The sequence below is a fragment of the Manacus vitellinus genome, unplaced genomic scaffold, assembly GCF_001715985.3.
Source record: "Manacus vitellinus isolate BGI_N305 unplaced genomic scaffold, ASM171598v3 scaffold_22_pilon, whole genome shotgun sequence".
Classification (NCBI taxonomy): Eukaryota; Metazoa; Chordata; class Aves; order Passeriformes; family Pipridae; genus Manacus; species Manacus vitellinus.
Window position 1 is genome coordinate 8,980,129 of NW_021939632.1, and position 15,822 is coordinate 8,995,950.

Sequence of the window (15,822 nt, forward strand, 5' to 3'; positions counted from 1 at the left end):
GGGTTTCCCCGCTGGGTGTCCCGGCTCTGCATCCTCCGCCTGGTGTGCGTTGCGTAGGGCTTTCCCTCCCTCCCTGCGTCTGGGTGCCTCCTGTCGCGAATGACTGTTTTGATGTCACTTTAAAGAATCGCCAGCAAAGGTATCGACAAAAGCAGGTTTAATGTAAGACCAGAAGTGCGACAGAGTTCGTTGGCAAGGTTTGCTCTACTGCTCACTAGCTGGTTAAAGTACAGGGAGAAAAAGCAAACAAAAATCTAAAATCAATCAACCTACAACCAAAAATTAACCCCTAAAATTATTCCCAGGGGCTTGGGCGAGGAAGAAAAGGGTAAGAGTAAGAATGATAAGGAAGACCCTCACAAGGTTCAGAGTAGACCCTCTTCTTCAAGTGACGTTAAAACACTCATTCGTGACACTTCCTGCATGCCCACCCACCTCTTCTGCCCTCTGAGGAGCTGTTTTACTTCTGGTCTTCACTGCAGAGGGAAAGAAGAGGTAAGAAAAAGACCCTTAGGGCAGCAGGTGAGCAGAAGGAAAGGCAGAGGCTGCCTCTTCCTGCTTCTCTTTTCCCCCAGTACCGTGCAGTGCAGTGCTATCTGTAGGTGGTGCTTACTCTTATCCCCTTCAGGAGACTGCTTAAGTGGGATGTGGTGTGTGATGTTCTGGCTGGTCGGAGTGGAACTGTGTCTTGGCCTGGGTGGGTTCAAAAGTGGAAGCTGAGTTTGAAGGATGTGATTATTGTCTCGGATCTCCCACCAGAGTGGGTTTGTGGTTTGGTTTTCACTTCTCCAAATGCACCTTCATGGTGTGTCTGAGACTTCCTAGAGCTGACTGAGTCTTGTGTATGTTGGGAGGTGTATTGCAAAACCAGCAGTTAGAGCTGTTTCAAATGAACTTAGCTCAAGGGTCTGCTTGAACTAACAAGCTAATGAGTGAGTCAAGTTCGATGAACAGGAGTTGAGAGAACGTTTTAAGTTTTCCCACTTTGTTCAAGTGCTCGTGACTTCAGCTGTTTCCTGGAGTGCTGGCAAATATTCTGATTTAAAGTAATGCATTTCAGAGCACAGAAGGGTGTGCAAGATCACAGTGAACTCTCTTAATGAGCATTTACATTTTTATAGCAATCTAATTCCTAAGTGTTTGTTGAAATGCACGAAGGACCCCCGTTATATGTATCTCCCGTTAATCCACGGTATGTATTCTAGCCACCTCTCTTTTTTAAAGACAGTTTTAAGAAAAAAATTTGCTTTAGGAATAGAGGTCAGCTTTATTTCAGGACTGACTTGAATGCATGTTTAATTTATGCCTAGGTTGTGCTACCAGGTAGTTCTGTATTTAAATGTTTCCCACCACAGTTAGTTAATATGGTTAGACTAAAGGTGACAGGGAAGGGAGTTTGGCTCTGGAAGTGTGCTCAGGACCTGTGGTAAATAACATTACCTCTTAGTAGGGCCATGAATTGGCTCAGGAGTCCCTTCAGGGGTGTGAACACTGTTGTGATAAAGCTGTAGTGAGCCAGAGCATTGGTGATGGCATAGCTGACACTTCTGTTTCAGACCTGGAGACGTCACAGAGTGCTTGAGAACAAGCTGTAAATAGCTGTAAGGCAATGAAAGCCCATATCAAATCACCTGATTTCCTGCTATGGAAGTTCAAAGTTCATTTTGCTGTTTTTAAGCAGATGATCTGTCAAAATAGTTGAAAAAGCACATGTATCCAGTTAGTCAACATTCTGCTTTGGCTGACCGGTGCTTCTACCAGTGTGTGTATCAGCAACTGCTCAGTTAGGAAGAAAGAGCCATTTGCATAAATCTGTTTGTTATGTGATTGTTGGAGGTGTAATCGGGCATGGATGTTTGAGGTAATGTTTTTTCTCCTGAGGAAGGTGTTACAAGATCTTTCATAGTGTGTGCAGGGCTGGTGAATTTCTGCTGTGATACTGTTGGTAAATTCCACTTTCCCTGTGTTCAAAAGAAAGTCTGCCTGACAGGGTTCTGTCTTGGAGCTTACAGGATTTGTGTGGCCCTCAGAGTTCCCCAGAATTTTGGGTCTTAGAAGAAGAAACAGCAATGAAGTAGGAAATTAGGAAAAAAATATGTTTTTCTGTTTAAACTAAAGCGAAAGGAGCAACCATAGAGCCTGTGAAAAGCAGTTTGTTCTGGCTAAGGCAGATATTGGACATCATAAACTTAATTGTGTGGAAAATCTACTTAGTGTTCTCTAGGGATCACAAGCACATGATTGTGCTTGTAAAGGGCCGATGTATTTAAGCTTACAGGAACTGAAACTTCCAGTGAGTCTAGAAAAATAGATGGAAGCTTTAGATAATGCAAATATAACAACATTATTGTACACTGCTTGTCACTCCAGCACCCCAAATAAAAACAAATGAGCTCTGTTGATTCTTCTCTTTTTCAGCTTCAGTGTAGAAGTTGCCATTGCAATTGCACTCACAGCTGTAAGGCCACAATAAACTTGTCAGGATTACTAATTTAGTGTGAGATTTTGCAAAAAAAAAAATAAAATTTAAAATTGAGTAGGTGATTGTCCTGGTTCTGGCCAGGACAGGGTTAATTTTTGCAGTAGCCTGAAGGCAGAGGGGGGAATGAGTGAGGCTTGTGGTTTGGAGGGGCTTCAGTGGAAGCACTACATTGGAGAATACCATTCCTAAACCACAACAGTGAGAAAAAAAAGAGGATAGGAGAAAAGATAAACATCTAAAAAGGTATTTGAACCCTTGAGTACAGGGATTGATAACACTACACTGGCTTATATATAAACATTTATGTTAAATAATATGATGAAAATGGCTGGGGGAGAGAGACGTCCCATAGCTGGGAAGGAATCTCTGGGGACATGACTATGGATATAAAATGGGGATGAACAGAGGAGGGAAACCTTCACAGAAATAGAAACAGAAAGCTCTGCCAGTGTCTGCCAAAGCTTAAGTCTCTCTCCATCCCTCTGGTAGTTCTGGTACTGCCTCTGCCATGTGGCTTCAGGTTTGGTTCCAGCCACTTTCAGTTCCTGAACTGCCTTGTGTTCTCTTGTGTCTCTTGGTGGTAGCTGCTTGGTGGTAGCGTTGCTGTCAGTGCAGTACAGGCTCTGCTCACATCTGTTGTGATGAGCACCTGAAGAGTTTCAGTTGGGGGTTAAAAAACAAAGAAGGAAACACAGTCCTGTTCCCAGCTGGGATTGCCCTGTGCAGGGAAATGCAGGGCTGGTGGCATGAGGGCTGGCTCAGGAGCAGCAGTGAGACAGACTTTCACTGGAAGGCTTATGCATGGCATTCTCCACAGAAACTATGATACAGTCTCTCTTTTCCTTCCTTATTTTTTTGTTTTGAGAACTTGTTGACCTGGATTTTGTTCTTTCCCTGATGTTCCAAGAGAGGCAGAAGAGAAATTCTGGATTTCTCCTGAGTAGTAGAAAATGGGTCTTGACTATGAATACAGATCTACCCTTCTCTGGGTTTATTTTGAACAGTAATCAAATCACCCTGAGATCCTGCACAGAATCATTCTTGAAAAATTCCCTTTTAGCTCCATGCATGTGGACAAAGTACCTGGGATGAATATGAACCATTGGAAACAGCAGGTGTTACTGGCTGTGGCCCCTGTCATGCTGGTGTTGGAGTAGTGAGAATTTTTCTATTATTCGTATGAATATTTTTCTCATGTACATCGGGTGAATCCCATTGGCAGTTTCCAATGTCATGGGTGGTTTTGGAGGGGAAAAGGTAGCATCTGCTTTACTTTGAATTAATGGAATCTTGCACTTGAAGCTTGAAATGAATGCGTGCTAAATGCAGGTGGAACAAATGATAGCTGTCACTCCCTGGGAGCTCTGCTGGCACAGGCAGGCAGCAGCTTGGCTCTCACATTGCTGAATGAAGTTACGAGGTACTGCTTGGTGAGACAGTCTCTCTTAATCCGCTTGTCAAGTCGGGCCAGAAAGTAAAGCCTTTGCATTTTTAATAGGTGAAGTGATAATGCTAATCTAAGGAAGGGATGGATCCATGTCCAGGGCATCTTGAAGGAGCTTTAGTTCTCACCCCTTCACTCAGGAGTTTCTTGAGCACTTTTTGGCCATTCTGACAGGTTGTGGAAAGGGTTTGGTTGAGAACTGGATAAAATGTTTGGACTGAAGTTTTCTTGTCTCCCTCCCAGCCTGTGCCAACAGCGCTGGCTCAGGTTGACCGTGAAAAGATTTACCAATGGATCAATGAGCTGTCCAGCCCTGAGACACGGGAGAACGCGCTGCTGGAGCTGAGCAAGAAGCGCGAGTCTGTGCCTGACCTCGCCCCGATGCTGTGGCACTCGTTTGGCACCATCGCAGCGCTCCTTCAGGTGGGTCACACTGCCCGTGGTGCAGCACCAGCGTGTGTCAGAGCTCGTGTGTCCATGGTGGGGATCTGGGGAGGCACTGGTGGGATCCCTTACTGCCATTGCTGGGAATATGATCTATGATAGATCATGTGAGGAGAGCAGATGTGGGAAGCTCATTTGCCGTTAATCATCATTATCAAGGTGACGTGTGAGACTGATATTTCTAATTAGACAGCTTACGTAGTTGGGAGGAGAATAGGAAAGTTCTTGGATGTATGAGCTCCCTGTGGATCCCATTCTGCTTATTTTAATACGACGTCATAGCAGAACCACAGCAGTCTTTCTCCTAAGACTGCAGGTTTGATTTCTTTTGCATGAGTGTACTTTCTGGTCAGAAGGTTGCCCTTGCAGGGACCCCCCTGGGAAGGCAGCAGGGAAATGCTGCTCACTGCTGCAGATACCCTTGCAAGGGAAGGTACCTGCATTTCATGTGAAACTGAGCAGCTCAGCTTATTGCTGGGCAAACCACTCTACAGCTGATGACTGGCTATCACTCAATGCCAAATCTGGTAGTTTCTTTCCAAGGAGGAAAGAAAGAGTGCAGCATTGGCAGTGTCAAACTCTTGACTGAGTGGCCCTGACAAGCAAAGAAAATTACAAGGGAGCTATAGCTGGAAGCAGGCAGATTTCTGAATTGGATTTCTCAGCTTCAGCTGCTTCCCCTGCATTGAGTTAGAAGAGTACCAGCAGCTACACTGTGAGCAGAGTGGGTGTCCTCTGCCTCTAGGATGCCTCTTTGATCTGGAAGTTCAAAACAGAGTCTACAGTAGTAAAGAGCCAAGAAATCAAATGAACCTTTTTTTACTGAAACTAAGGGTTTGAATGCATTCCTGTGACTCCTTATCAAATTGACTCTGACCCAGCTCTGCCTTTGCTGGGCAGCATGGTGGCTCCGTTGTAACTTCAAAGCGATGCTTGGTGAAAGCAGACTGTCATCTGCTGTCACCACAGTTCCTTGCTAGGCATGTGCTTTGGGGTAGCTTTCTGGTATTTTTCTCCTTTAACTTCTCTATATCTGTTAAATTTTAGGAAATTGTAAATATTTACCCATCCATCAACCCTCCAACTTTGACAGCCCATCAGTCCAACAGAGTCTGCAATGCTTTAGCTCTGCTGCAGTGTGTTGCATCACACCCTGAAACAAGGTAAGCATTTCCAAATGTGTGAGTTTTCAGAGGTGTTGATGTTGACAGCTCAGCCTGTGTGTTTGACTCCAGAAGTACATAAGCTCCTTTCTCTTTTACCTAGAGAAGTGAAACAGACCATTAAGCTGGTAGATAGACAGCTGCCTGCTGCTTTCACTTGTTTGTATGGATTATCAGGATACAGCTTTATGGTGGTCCTAAATGCATTGCATCCCTTGGATCATCCTAAGGTTTTGCAAATTTCCAAAACATTCTGTTGTGACATCTCTTGGAAGGTCAACCAGAGCTAAGGGCACCTTTGTGTTGAGTGCTGTGTGCAGGATCCTTGTTTTAATGAGCTTACATCTATTTAGACAAGCAGCTTACAGTTATTTAGACCAGCTGTTGAAAGGGCGGAATGGGTAGGACTGTCCTTCCCAGAGACTGTGTGAGGTAAGGGAGCAGTAGCAGAGCCATTTCTGGAGTCCTCAGCCAATGTCTGACTTCAGATTTTCTCAGTCTGTGCCCAGCCAATGTCAGCAGGGGAAAATATGATGTTGGTTCAGCCAAAATCAGTAGCTAATACTACCCAGAGATCCATAATCTCATGCTTCTGTTCCTGCTGAGCAGCAGCACAGCTGAAGTTGTTTTTGAGCTGCTGCGAAGCAGTGTTACACAGCAACCCTCCATGAGATAACCAAATAAATAGGGTAGTTTTACAGTACTCACCTTTACATTTAAAATTTGAACACTGAAAATGGAAGAAGTATGTTGGATGATCGTGCAAGAGAGCTTCCCTCTGCTAGCAGAGCAATCTCCAGGTTTCTCCCTGCAGTCTGTATTTTTCACTACTGCCAGAAGACAGTGTGAGGGCTCTTGGGGAAAAGGTGTCTGTGCACATTTAAACTGTGGTGATGCCTAGAGTTAGCCACTCTGTATTTCTGTCATGCATGAGGATGACTGTCCTTGCCACTGAGAGCCTGCAGAGTGAAATGTGACAGTGAATGTACAAAGCAGAGGGTCTGGGTAGCAGGAAGAGGTAATAAAAACAACATGTGCTCTGTTCCTGGTCAGCTGGAAGCAGCAATGCAGGCAACTGACAGATCAGGTGCTCTGATCAGGTTTTGTGCTGCGCCAAGTGCAGAATTTACTTCATACCTTTCTATCAGAGGTAGAACTGTTACACACTTTTAAGGAGCAGCAGCAATGGTGTCCAGCAGCCTAAAGCTCCGTGTGGTAGTGCTGGATTGTATGCTCACTTTGCTTTCCTTGTTGCTCACATTGTGTGTTCTCCCTTTCCCACAGGTCAGCTTTTCTGGCAGCTCATATCCCTCTCTTCCTGTACCCCTTCCTGCACACAGTCAGCAAGACACGTCCCTTTGAGTACCTGCGGCTCACGAGCCTCGGAGTGATTGGTAAGAAGCCAGACTAATGCTGGAGCAGTGGTCTCCTGTTGAGTTAGAGCAGTTCATGCTGTGGGCAAAGAGACCTGCATGACAAAGTCAGAGGTTTCTTTATACTGAGATCTTTTGAGTCCTGTAGTATTAAGAGGAGCAGCTGTTCCTTTTCCATCAGTTGTGGAGGCAATTCCACTAAGTTCCTTTTAGTGTGTAGGAACTTTAGTGTGTAGGGCTTTTCACTTACAAAAAACCCATTGAAGACTAAAAATACAAAAATATATTTCTGTGAGTACAAGCACCTGCAGACTTGTCTTGCCTTCACCCTCAGCCCTCTCAGCTAGACATTGGGATAGGTGGGTGCAGGTTGGGTTTTCTTTGGGTTTCTGTCATTTATTGACTTAGGTGTATTTGCCCTGTCTTCCCCTTATCCTGTTTTTTTTCTTTCTACCCCAAACCTTTCTCTCTCGATGTGTGAAGTAAGAGTGTCTCAAAATGCGTTTCTTCCTCCCAGAGGTTGCTGTGGGTGGCATGATCCTCTTGTATTTGTGTTACTGCTGAGGGAGAACCAAGAGTGTATCCCCTTTCTGAAAAACAAACAACCCCCAAACCCAGCTTGATTACTTTTAGGCTGCCAAAATGATTTCTTCTCCAGCCATGTGCTGCAACATATTTAGAATAACAGTTGCTCTGCCTGCTGTTCAGACTGAATGGTTCCTGGGGATGGCAGAGCCCAGGCCCTCTTTGAAAGGTGAGATTTTTAAAAAAAATTTATTGTTTATTGATTTTTGTGTTTTGTTTTTCCTTCAAGGCGCCTTGGTGAAAACTGACGAGCAAGAAGTGATAAATTTCTTATTGACAACAGAAATTATCCCCCTGTGCTTACGCATTATGGAGTCTGGCAGTGAACTCTCCAAAACGGTACCTATTTTTTTTGTCTTAATGAAGACTTTCTGTTGTTCATCTCTGACTGACCAGGAGCAGGTACCCTACAGAGTTGGCTTTTGTCCTGTTGGAAATGCTGGGACAAGTCTGGGTGGAGTTTTTACCTTCTCAAAAACCAAACAAACCAAAACCTGAGGGTGCTCTTGAGTGGCCCAGCAGTAGTTGCTGTCTTATGCAACCTGCACCCAGTCATCTTGTACACTCTGATTTGTTTATATCTCTTTTCTTTAGACAGATGCCAAGCATTGTGTACTGTCCTGCATTTTCTTTTGGCTTTTAATTTTCACTGAATAAAGCATTTGCTGCCTACTGAAAGGCCTTTCAGCTCTGGGGCTGCCTTGAAAAGAGCACCACACAAAGGCTGTCCCTTTTCAGGGTAGATAAGTTGTTTTTAGGCTTTGTTTTCTGCTTTCTCCCCTTTCTAGGTTGCTACGTTTATTCTTCAGAAAATCCTCCTGGATGACACAGGGCTGGCATACATCTGTCAGACTTATGAGCGGTTTTCCCATGTTGCCATGATACTGGTAAGATCATTTGTTTTTAAAGTATTTTTTTTTTGCATTTAAGAAAGATAGAATTACACTGTAGCAGCCAGCTTCTTCAACAGTAACTATACTGCTGTCTGGCTGGAGCACAGGATGAGGGAGGCAAATCGTTCTTTGGTTAATTGCTTGTGACACTGTAGCTCTCTGCTTCCATGTTTCCTCTGGATATCTCTGTTTTGCATATCAAGAGAACACATACTGAGTCCTCAAGATAAAACGGGTAAACCTCTCCAGAGAGGGAAAAGAGTTTTCAGAATTGTTGGTGGAATGTAAATTGATTTAATTTTGTGTAAGAATGATCACACAGTTCAGATCATGAATCCACATCCCATTTCTGTCTCTCACAACAGGCTGAAAGAGCAGCAGGTTGAGTGAAGGAGTAGGAGCAGGGCAAGTATATGATACTTGTTGTCATAACAGTCTCACAGCTGTCAGCTACTTTGAACTTTGGATTTCTGGGGCCAGTTGTGGGTTTTCTGTGCCGTAAACACCAGTGTTCCTATCTTGAACCCATAGAAACATTCTGCATCCACAGTGTCTTTGACCAAGGAGTTTCACAAGTTTCCTGTTTGCTGCCTGGAATGCCACTCTCCTTTTTTTCCTTTTTGAATCTGGCTCCTACTGGCTGCTGCATATGCTCTAATTTTTGTGTTGGAGCACGGAGAGAGCAGACAACTTCTGTCCATTCCCTGTTCCCTGTAATGGACAAGTTTGGGTACTCATAATTTTTTCATCCCAGAAGTAATAGCCCCAGCTTGAGCTTTATCTTTGAGCTCACCGAGGGGAACATATGCTTGCCCTGGAATAGTTATTGCCATGCTTTTGTATGCATTTATTTGCTTTTTAAAGAGCAGTCTCAGGAGAAGAAAATGCAGCAGTAAGTTAAGCACTTAGCAGTGCTGGTTCTCTGACTAAATGCTGTGCTGTCATCAGGAACATTTATTTGTCTGTTTTTGCAAATGTAAAGAAAACGTTACCTCCTAATTCACCCACAAACAGGAAAATATGAATGATTGTGAGCTGATATCCATAATGTTTAATGTGACATGATTTTTGCATTCAAGAAAAAAATCAGCTTTGATAGAAGTACATCTGGCTCGATGGCAAAGTGAAGGATGTAATTAGAAACTTTGGGATAGGGGAAGGAAGGAGACCATACCATTCCCAAACATGAATTGTTCCTTGAACACAGAAGGACGTGGGTGTGTAAAGCAGTGTTAGCATGGAAGAAGTCCTAGCTGTGGTATAGTCCTATCACTGGGTGAAGCACTGACAGGATCAATATTCCACAGTGCTTTCAAAAATCAGTTTAGTGTACCTCCTATCTCATGAGAGTGATGATTTACTTTTGTGTCTGCTGGTAACTGAGTAAGATTTTACACAAGTATTAGATGCTTTTAAAAGAGGAAGTTAGTATTTTCCATCCAGGAAATGTTGGAGGAGTTTGCAATTCTTTATTTTGAAGAAATATTGGTATCCTGGGGAATTGCTGAGAACAGGAAGCTTGAAAAAGGGCAGATGAGGGGGACCTACTAATTGCTAACTGCCTGGATATCCAAATACAGGTGACTTTGGCTAATGAGGAAAATGGTTAGTGCTAGCCAAAGTAGATTACAGGAAAAAACCCAACTTGTTGGGCAGATTTGATTGACTCCTGAAGTCAGTACAAGTAAGCAGTCTGTTAAATTCCTTCAGAGCAGGCGTGTGAAGGCAGCTGCACTGTTTACTTGGCTGGGCGTGTTCAAAGGTGCAGCCATGTGCAAAGTCTTACTTAGTGTGAGGAACGGAAACTGGGCCGGGGAGATCTGCCCTGGCCTTGCCTCCCTGGAGCAGCTTCATGAGGGATGTAGCAGAAAGAGAAAATGCAACTCTTGGGTGCATGCTAAGACCAGATGTGGATCTTGCTACATGTGGTGTGGGTTAGCTCAGTCTTTTGGCATGGCTTCCCAGGCTATTGCTAATAAACTTAAAACACTCTTAAAAGGCTGTTGAAATGAAGGGAATGCAGATGAGAATAGGGAGTGTTGCAGAGCTTGGAACACACCTCACAGGGTGACTCAACCTGAGCTTATCAAAGTGTTTGGGATGTGTCTGTCTTCCACAAGTGGTGGAAACCCCAGGTTCTCTTTAATCTCACAAAGAGCTGGACCACTAAGCAGTCCTGGGAAGGTAAAAACCAAACAGAGATGAGACGAGCTTTCCCTAAGCTGCTGGGAGAACCCTTTCCAAGTCATACCTTCTCAAAGGCATCTTGGCAAGCAGTGCCAGGCTCCATGCAGGGGTATCCAGATGAAAGTTAATGGGCCGTGCTGTGTGGGAAGCCAGAGTGAGTGATCTAATGGCCTTTCCCGGTCTCTGCTGATCGTGAAGCTGTTCTTATAAAGACTTTAACTGGTGGCACTGGCCTCTGTCAAACAGGGTAAAATGGTCCTGCAGCTCTCCAAGGAGCCATCGGCACGGCTGCTGAAACATGTCGTCCGCTGCTACCTTCGCCTTTCCGATAACCCCAGGTAAACATTTTAGGAGTCTGGGCAGGGGCTTCTTCTCCATTGGAAGCACAGTTCTTTTCCACAGTGCCCACTTAGTGGGAATCAAAGTTCCTGGTCTGCCAGCCTTAGCTCATTATAGAAGATGAGTGGGTTTTTTTGCTTTGATGTTTTTATTGCTAATCCCTCCTGGGATATGTACCATTTATGGTACATGGGAGAAACAGAGGCTGTTTAGGGCTTGTGCAAATTCAATCTGTGCAGTTCACAACTGCCTGAGCTCAAATGTAGATTGAACAACATACAGGGGAGGGCCTGAGGTGGAAGGTATGCTGTACTCTCCCTCTTCTGCATCAAACGAGCTGTTAGCAGTAGAAGCCAACAGATGAAATTCAGTTGAGAGAATATAAACTGATCTCCTGCTGACCAGCAGCTCTGCCCAAAGCTGCTGGGTGTGCATTTGTTGCTTTGGCATCTCCTGGCATTGCATCACTTGACTGACAGGTGTCAGAGTGCAGGGGCTGGCTTTTTGGGTTTTAGCATGAGGAGTGGGAGCTGCACTGGCTGGCTGAGTGCCACGTGCTGCGGTGCTGCTGCTCAGTGCTTTCCTTGGCTGACTCTGCCAGGGAGACCTCCAGGCAAAGGAATGCTGTGTCCCCAGTGGGGTTTGCTCCCCCCTTGCCCCTGTGAGTTTATTTGTTGGGCCCCGTTTCTTGTCTCTTGATGTAGGGCACGTGAAGCTCTCAGGCAGTGCCTTCCTGACCAGCTGAAGGACACCACCTTCGCCCAGGTCCTGAAGGATGACACCACCACAAAGCGCTGGCTGGCTCAGCTCGTCAAGAACCTGCAAGAGGGTCAAGTCACTGACCCACGGGGCATCCCTCTTCCTCCGCAATGACTGCTGGGGGAGGTGGGGAACTGGGGAAGAAACAGCTCAGGTTTACAAAAAACGAGGAACAGGTGACCTCTTCTGCAACAAACTGGGCACGCCAGCTGGCTGCCAGCCTGTCGGACCATCCCACCCAGCCAAAGGGCTGCTCTGTAGCAGCAATGCCTCCGGGGATCCCAACACCAGCAAATGCTGATACTACAGCTTAAGAAAAAAGGTCAATGAAAACCATCTGTAGAGATCCCAGTCTCTCTGGGAGGCATGGGTGGCATCCCTGCCCCCACCTCCAGGCAGGGGGTAGTGCAGATGTCCGCTCTTCCAGCAAGCTCAGCCTCTGCCCCAGTGGTGCACAACTCTGGGTGTGTGTGCCACACCCCTCCAGTTCCTTGTCACTTCTTGTTTACACGTCTTGTTTAGATGAGCGAACTGAATAAAAGCTGATCCAGTTATTTTATCCCCTCTTAATACTACTACTCAGCTGCAGGTAGCCCAGGGACAGCTTTTTTCCCTGCCAGCATGTCCTTGCTCCTGGCTCTGCATCCAGCTGGCGCAGTAAGCTTCTTTCTTCCTTTCATTTGGCGCAGAGGCAGTGGCTGGAGCCGGGCCCCTGCGTGCTTGCCCCAAGAGGAGGGGTGGATTACATGCAATGAATCCATGCGTCATAAGCTTGCTTCCCAGGGCTCTGGGGAAGGAGAAGACAGCAAGACTGGCTCTTGTGCTGTAAATAGTGCACTTCTGCAGCTGACCAGCGGCTGGGGGCTGATGTGTGCTGCCATCTCATCTAGTCCTGGGAGGACTGCTGGCTGGCTCGGCAAATGGAGCTCAGCATGACAACACCTGCCTTGAGGTGGTGGGCAGGCCACCGACTGATGATCCCCTGCTGCCCGCAGGCTCCAGGTATGCCACATCCTGCACCGCTGCTGCCTGCCAGGTGCCCCTCAGTCCTGCCCCTCCTCCCTTCCCTCCCCTTCTGCTCCTCTCTGCCAGTCGGGTGCATCCATTTCAGCTTTCAAACCCGCCTTGGCATCTGCCTTGGCCCCACCGCAATTAAACTGGACCAGCAGCCGCTTACCTGCCTTCCCTGTGCCGAGGGGTTAATGCAGCTGCAGAGGGCTCTCAGAAGCAGCCCTGGAGCTCCTGGGCTCCGCTGCAGCAGAGCCTGCTCTGCCTGCTCTTGGCTACAGGCAAGCCTGGGCAGCTACTTAATTTCTCCCCCCTCCTCGAGTAGCCCATTTTGCTGATCATCTGCAGTGTCGTGCCAACAGTGTCTTAAATCCCATCATTTCCCTTCTCCTCTCACAGCCTTGCATAACAAGGGCAGAGCACGGCCTCTTCCTTGCCCTCGGGTTCCTGTTTTATAACCATTGCCTTCTTTTCCCTCCTTTTCACCCTGACCTTGACAGAGTGTTAAAATGCTTCTGTTTGGTTGATTGGTTTTTGTTTGTTTGTTTTTTTAAGTTCAGATTAATAAATAATAAAACCCCAGCCAGCACGGATTCCTCCTGGTCTGGTCTCTCAGGGAGGGCAAGTGGTGAGTGGGGATTTATTGCAGGTGGGAGGAAGGCGGGGGTTGTGCCAGCTTGGGGGTGTGATTGGGAAGAGTGGCCTTTCCCAGTGGGAGTTGACTACATCCCTGTAGCACCCCATCTCTCCTGGAGCAGGTAATGTGGGGGGGTTTTGGGGGGGGGGGGATTCTGTTTTGTTCTGCAGGAGGGCAGTGAACCTGCCAGGGAGAGAGCACTCGCTGCCTTCCTGCAGCGTGTTTGCAAGTGCTGCTACTCACCCAGGGTCCAGGTCTGTTACAGCATTGCCTTCCCGAAAGTTTAGTCTCTGCTCTGCACCCCTTGCCCCCAGCTTGACCTGCCCCGCCCCAAGGCTGCCCCTGCTTGTTATCCTCATGGGGATTTTTACCCCAGGATGCTCAAACTACGCCTTGCTTTTTCAGTTCTACATCCCTCCCAGCAGGAGGGTTCCGGTAGCGCCCGTGGACCATCGTGTCCTGGAAAGGACAGGAACACAGTGAGGACGCGCTGTGGAGGGGGAGATCGGGCTGTGCTGGGTGCAAGCGGGCCTGGGGACGGATAGCCTGTGTCGGAGGATGGGAATGGGGGGTCGACCCCAAACGGCGGGCACTGCAGGGTGCTCCCACCCCTGCCGGCCACACCACTGCCTCTGTACCCGCCCCCCGTCCTCCTCAGAAGCGGCGTGACCTTAATCCGAAGCGACCTTGAGAGGCGACGGCTGCGGGGCGTGCGGGGGCCGGGGGCGTCCCGCGGGGGCGGGGGGGCCGGAGCAGACTCGCCGCCAGGCGCTGCCAAGGGGGGCGGGCAGCCCGGGCAGCCCCGGCCCCGTGCGGCCGCCGGCGGTGAAGCACCGCGCGAGCGGAAGCAGCACCGGAGAGCGGGTACGGGGCTGGCGCCCGGTCCTCCGCGCGGGAGCCGGGCGTCCTGCGGAGGGAGGGGGCGATGGGTACGGGGCTGCGACCCCCAGGCTCTGGGACCCCCAGGCTCGGGCTGCTCTGCCCCAGAAACGGCTGCACGGTCGGGGTAGCGCGGGGCGGCAGAAGTGCCGGCGGTTTTATCTCCTTTGCCTTAAAGTGTGATTTGTCTCCCTGAGCCCTGAATCCCCTGGAGTTTGCTGCCCCACCCCGAAGCCCCTTATCCGTCCCTCCTCTCGCCTCCCAGCCCCTCTGACCCGTCAGCTGCCGGCTGGTTCCTCTGCGTGGGTCAGGCTCCGAGCACCTGTGCTGCGGCGTGTCCCGGAGCGGGTGGGCTGAGCAAAGCCTCAGAACACGGGCAGTCTGTGGGCACACTGAGGCAGCAAGGTGTGTGGGGTGCTTGGAGCGAGGGAGCATTTCTCCCTGCTCTGGCAAGGCCACCCCTGTGGTGGCCAGGGGGACAATTTAATTCTGCCAGGGGACTCCGCACTGGGGTGGCCGGAGGGCGCTCAGACCCACTGTGCCTCCAGCTCTGCTACGGCCTGTCACCAGCAGGAGAAAAGCTGCGGTGGCACAGCGTGTGCTGGGGTAGCTGGGGCTGTTTCTGGCAGCAGGCAGCCGCCCTGCAGGAAACTCTCGGATTGGGTTTCTCCGTACCCTGGCTCCTGTCCCGCTTGGCTCGATAGTGTAACTCAGACTGGGGCAAGGGGGCCTGCATGGGGCCAGGCTATGCCAGGCTTGGGGCATCTCTCACACGACGGGAAAGAGTAGAACAGTTGTGTCTGTGCATCCACGTTCCTTATGCTGGAAGGGTTCATCACTTCTTTGCTGCATGTGTGGGGAAGGCCCTGCTCCCTGGTTGGGACTGGGCATGCTTAGACTGTGCCTGGAGCCTGGAAGGGATAAGAGGATAAGAGCAGTTTATCTCCAAACTCTTCATGGTTATGGGCCTGAAGGCTGCAAGCTGCTCCCTTGCATGCTGCCACCTTGTACACATGCATGTGCAAAGAAGATAGACCTGTTGGTGGCACTGAGCCCATCTCTGTTCCAGTCCAGCATCTCTCTCTGCTTCTCCAGCCTCAGTGTCTCTCCCTCCACCCCAGCTTCCCCAAAACATCCCCCTCTCCCTCTCCTGCTGCAGCACAGGGACTGCAGGGCAGGTGGGCACCTGGAGCTGAGGCTCTGCAAAGGTGGCTGTGCTCGACTGGGTGCTGCCAGGAGACAGGAGGGTGCAGGCAGATGGGTGACCGAGGTTGTTCCCCCTGACTCCCTGCAGGCCACGGGGTGCAGAGGCTGAGAGCGTTCCAGGAGAGGGCTGGGTGTGGGGCTCTAGCTGTGCTAGACAGCATCAGGACATCTACTCTGCAGGGCACAAGAGGAGCATGATACCATCCCCCCATTTGTGGGTGCAGGCACTCCAAGTCCTGGGTCAGTGGGTCAGTGCCCCCCAGCACATCGGATGGGGGGAACGTGGGCACTGCAGCAAGTCCTTGCAGTCTGAGCCCTGCAAGAAGGGCCAGTGGTGGGCACACACAGCCCCACCACTGGGCACTGTTGGGATGGCACCCCAGCTGCTTCATGTCTCCAGCAATGTCTGAGGTCCCCAAGAGT

At 48.8% G+C, this 15,822-nt stretch overlaps 1 protein-coding gene across 1 annotated transcript; it reads left to right on the top strand.

Annotated features, from left to right (window-relative positions):
* Window positions 1–310: 310 nt before the first annotated feature.
* Window positions 311–11,980, top strand: CNOT9 (CCR4-NOT transcription complex subunit 9). Its single transcript, XM_025895087.2, has 8 exons — window positions 311–495; window positions 4,170–4,349; window positions 5,418–5,533; window positions 6,818–6,927; window positions 7,721–7,830; window positions 8,280–8,378; window positions 10,818–10,909; window positions 11,609–11,980. The coding sequence occupies exons 1-8, from the start codon at window positions 424–426 to the stop codon at window positions 11,781–11,783; spliced, it is 954 nt and encodes a 317-aa protein (XP_025750872.2). The 5' UTR covers window positions 311–423; the 3' UTR covers window positions 11,784–11,980.
* The last annotated feature ends 3,842 nt before the right edge of the window (window positions 11,981–15,822 follow it).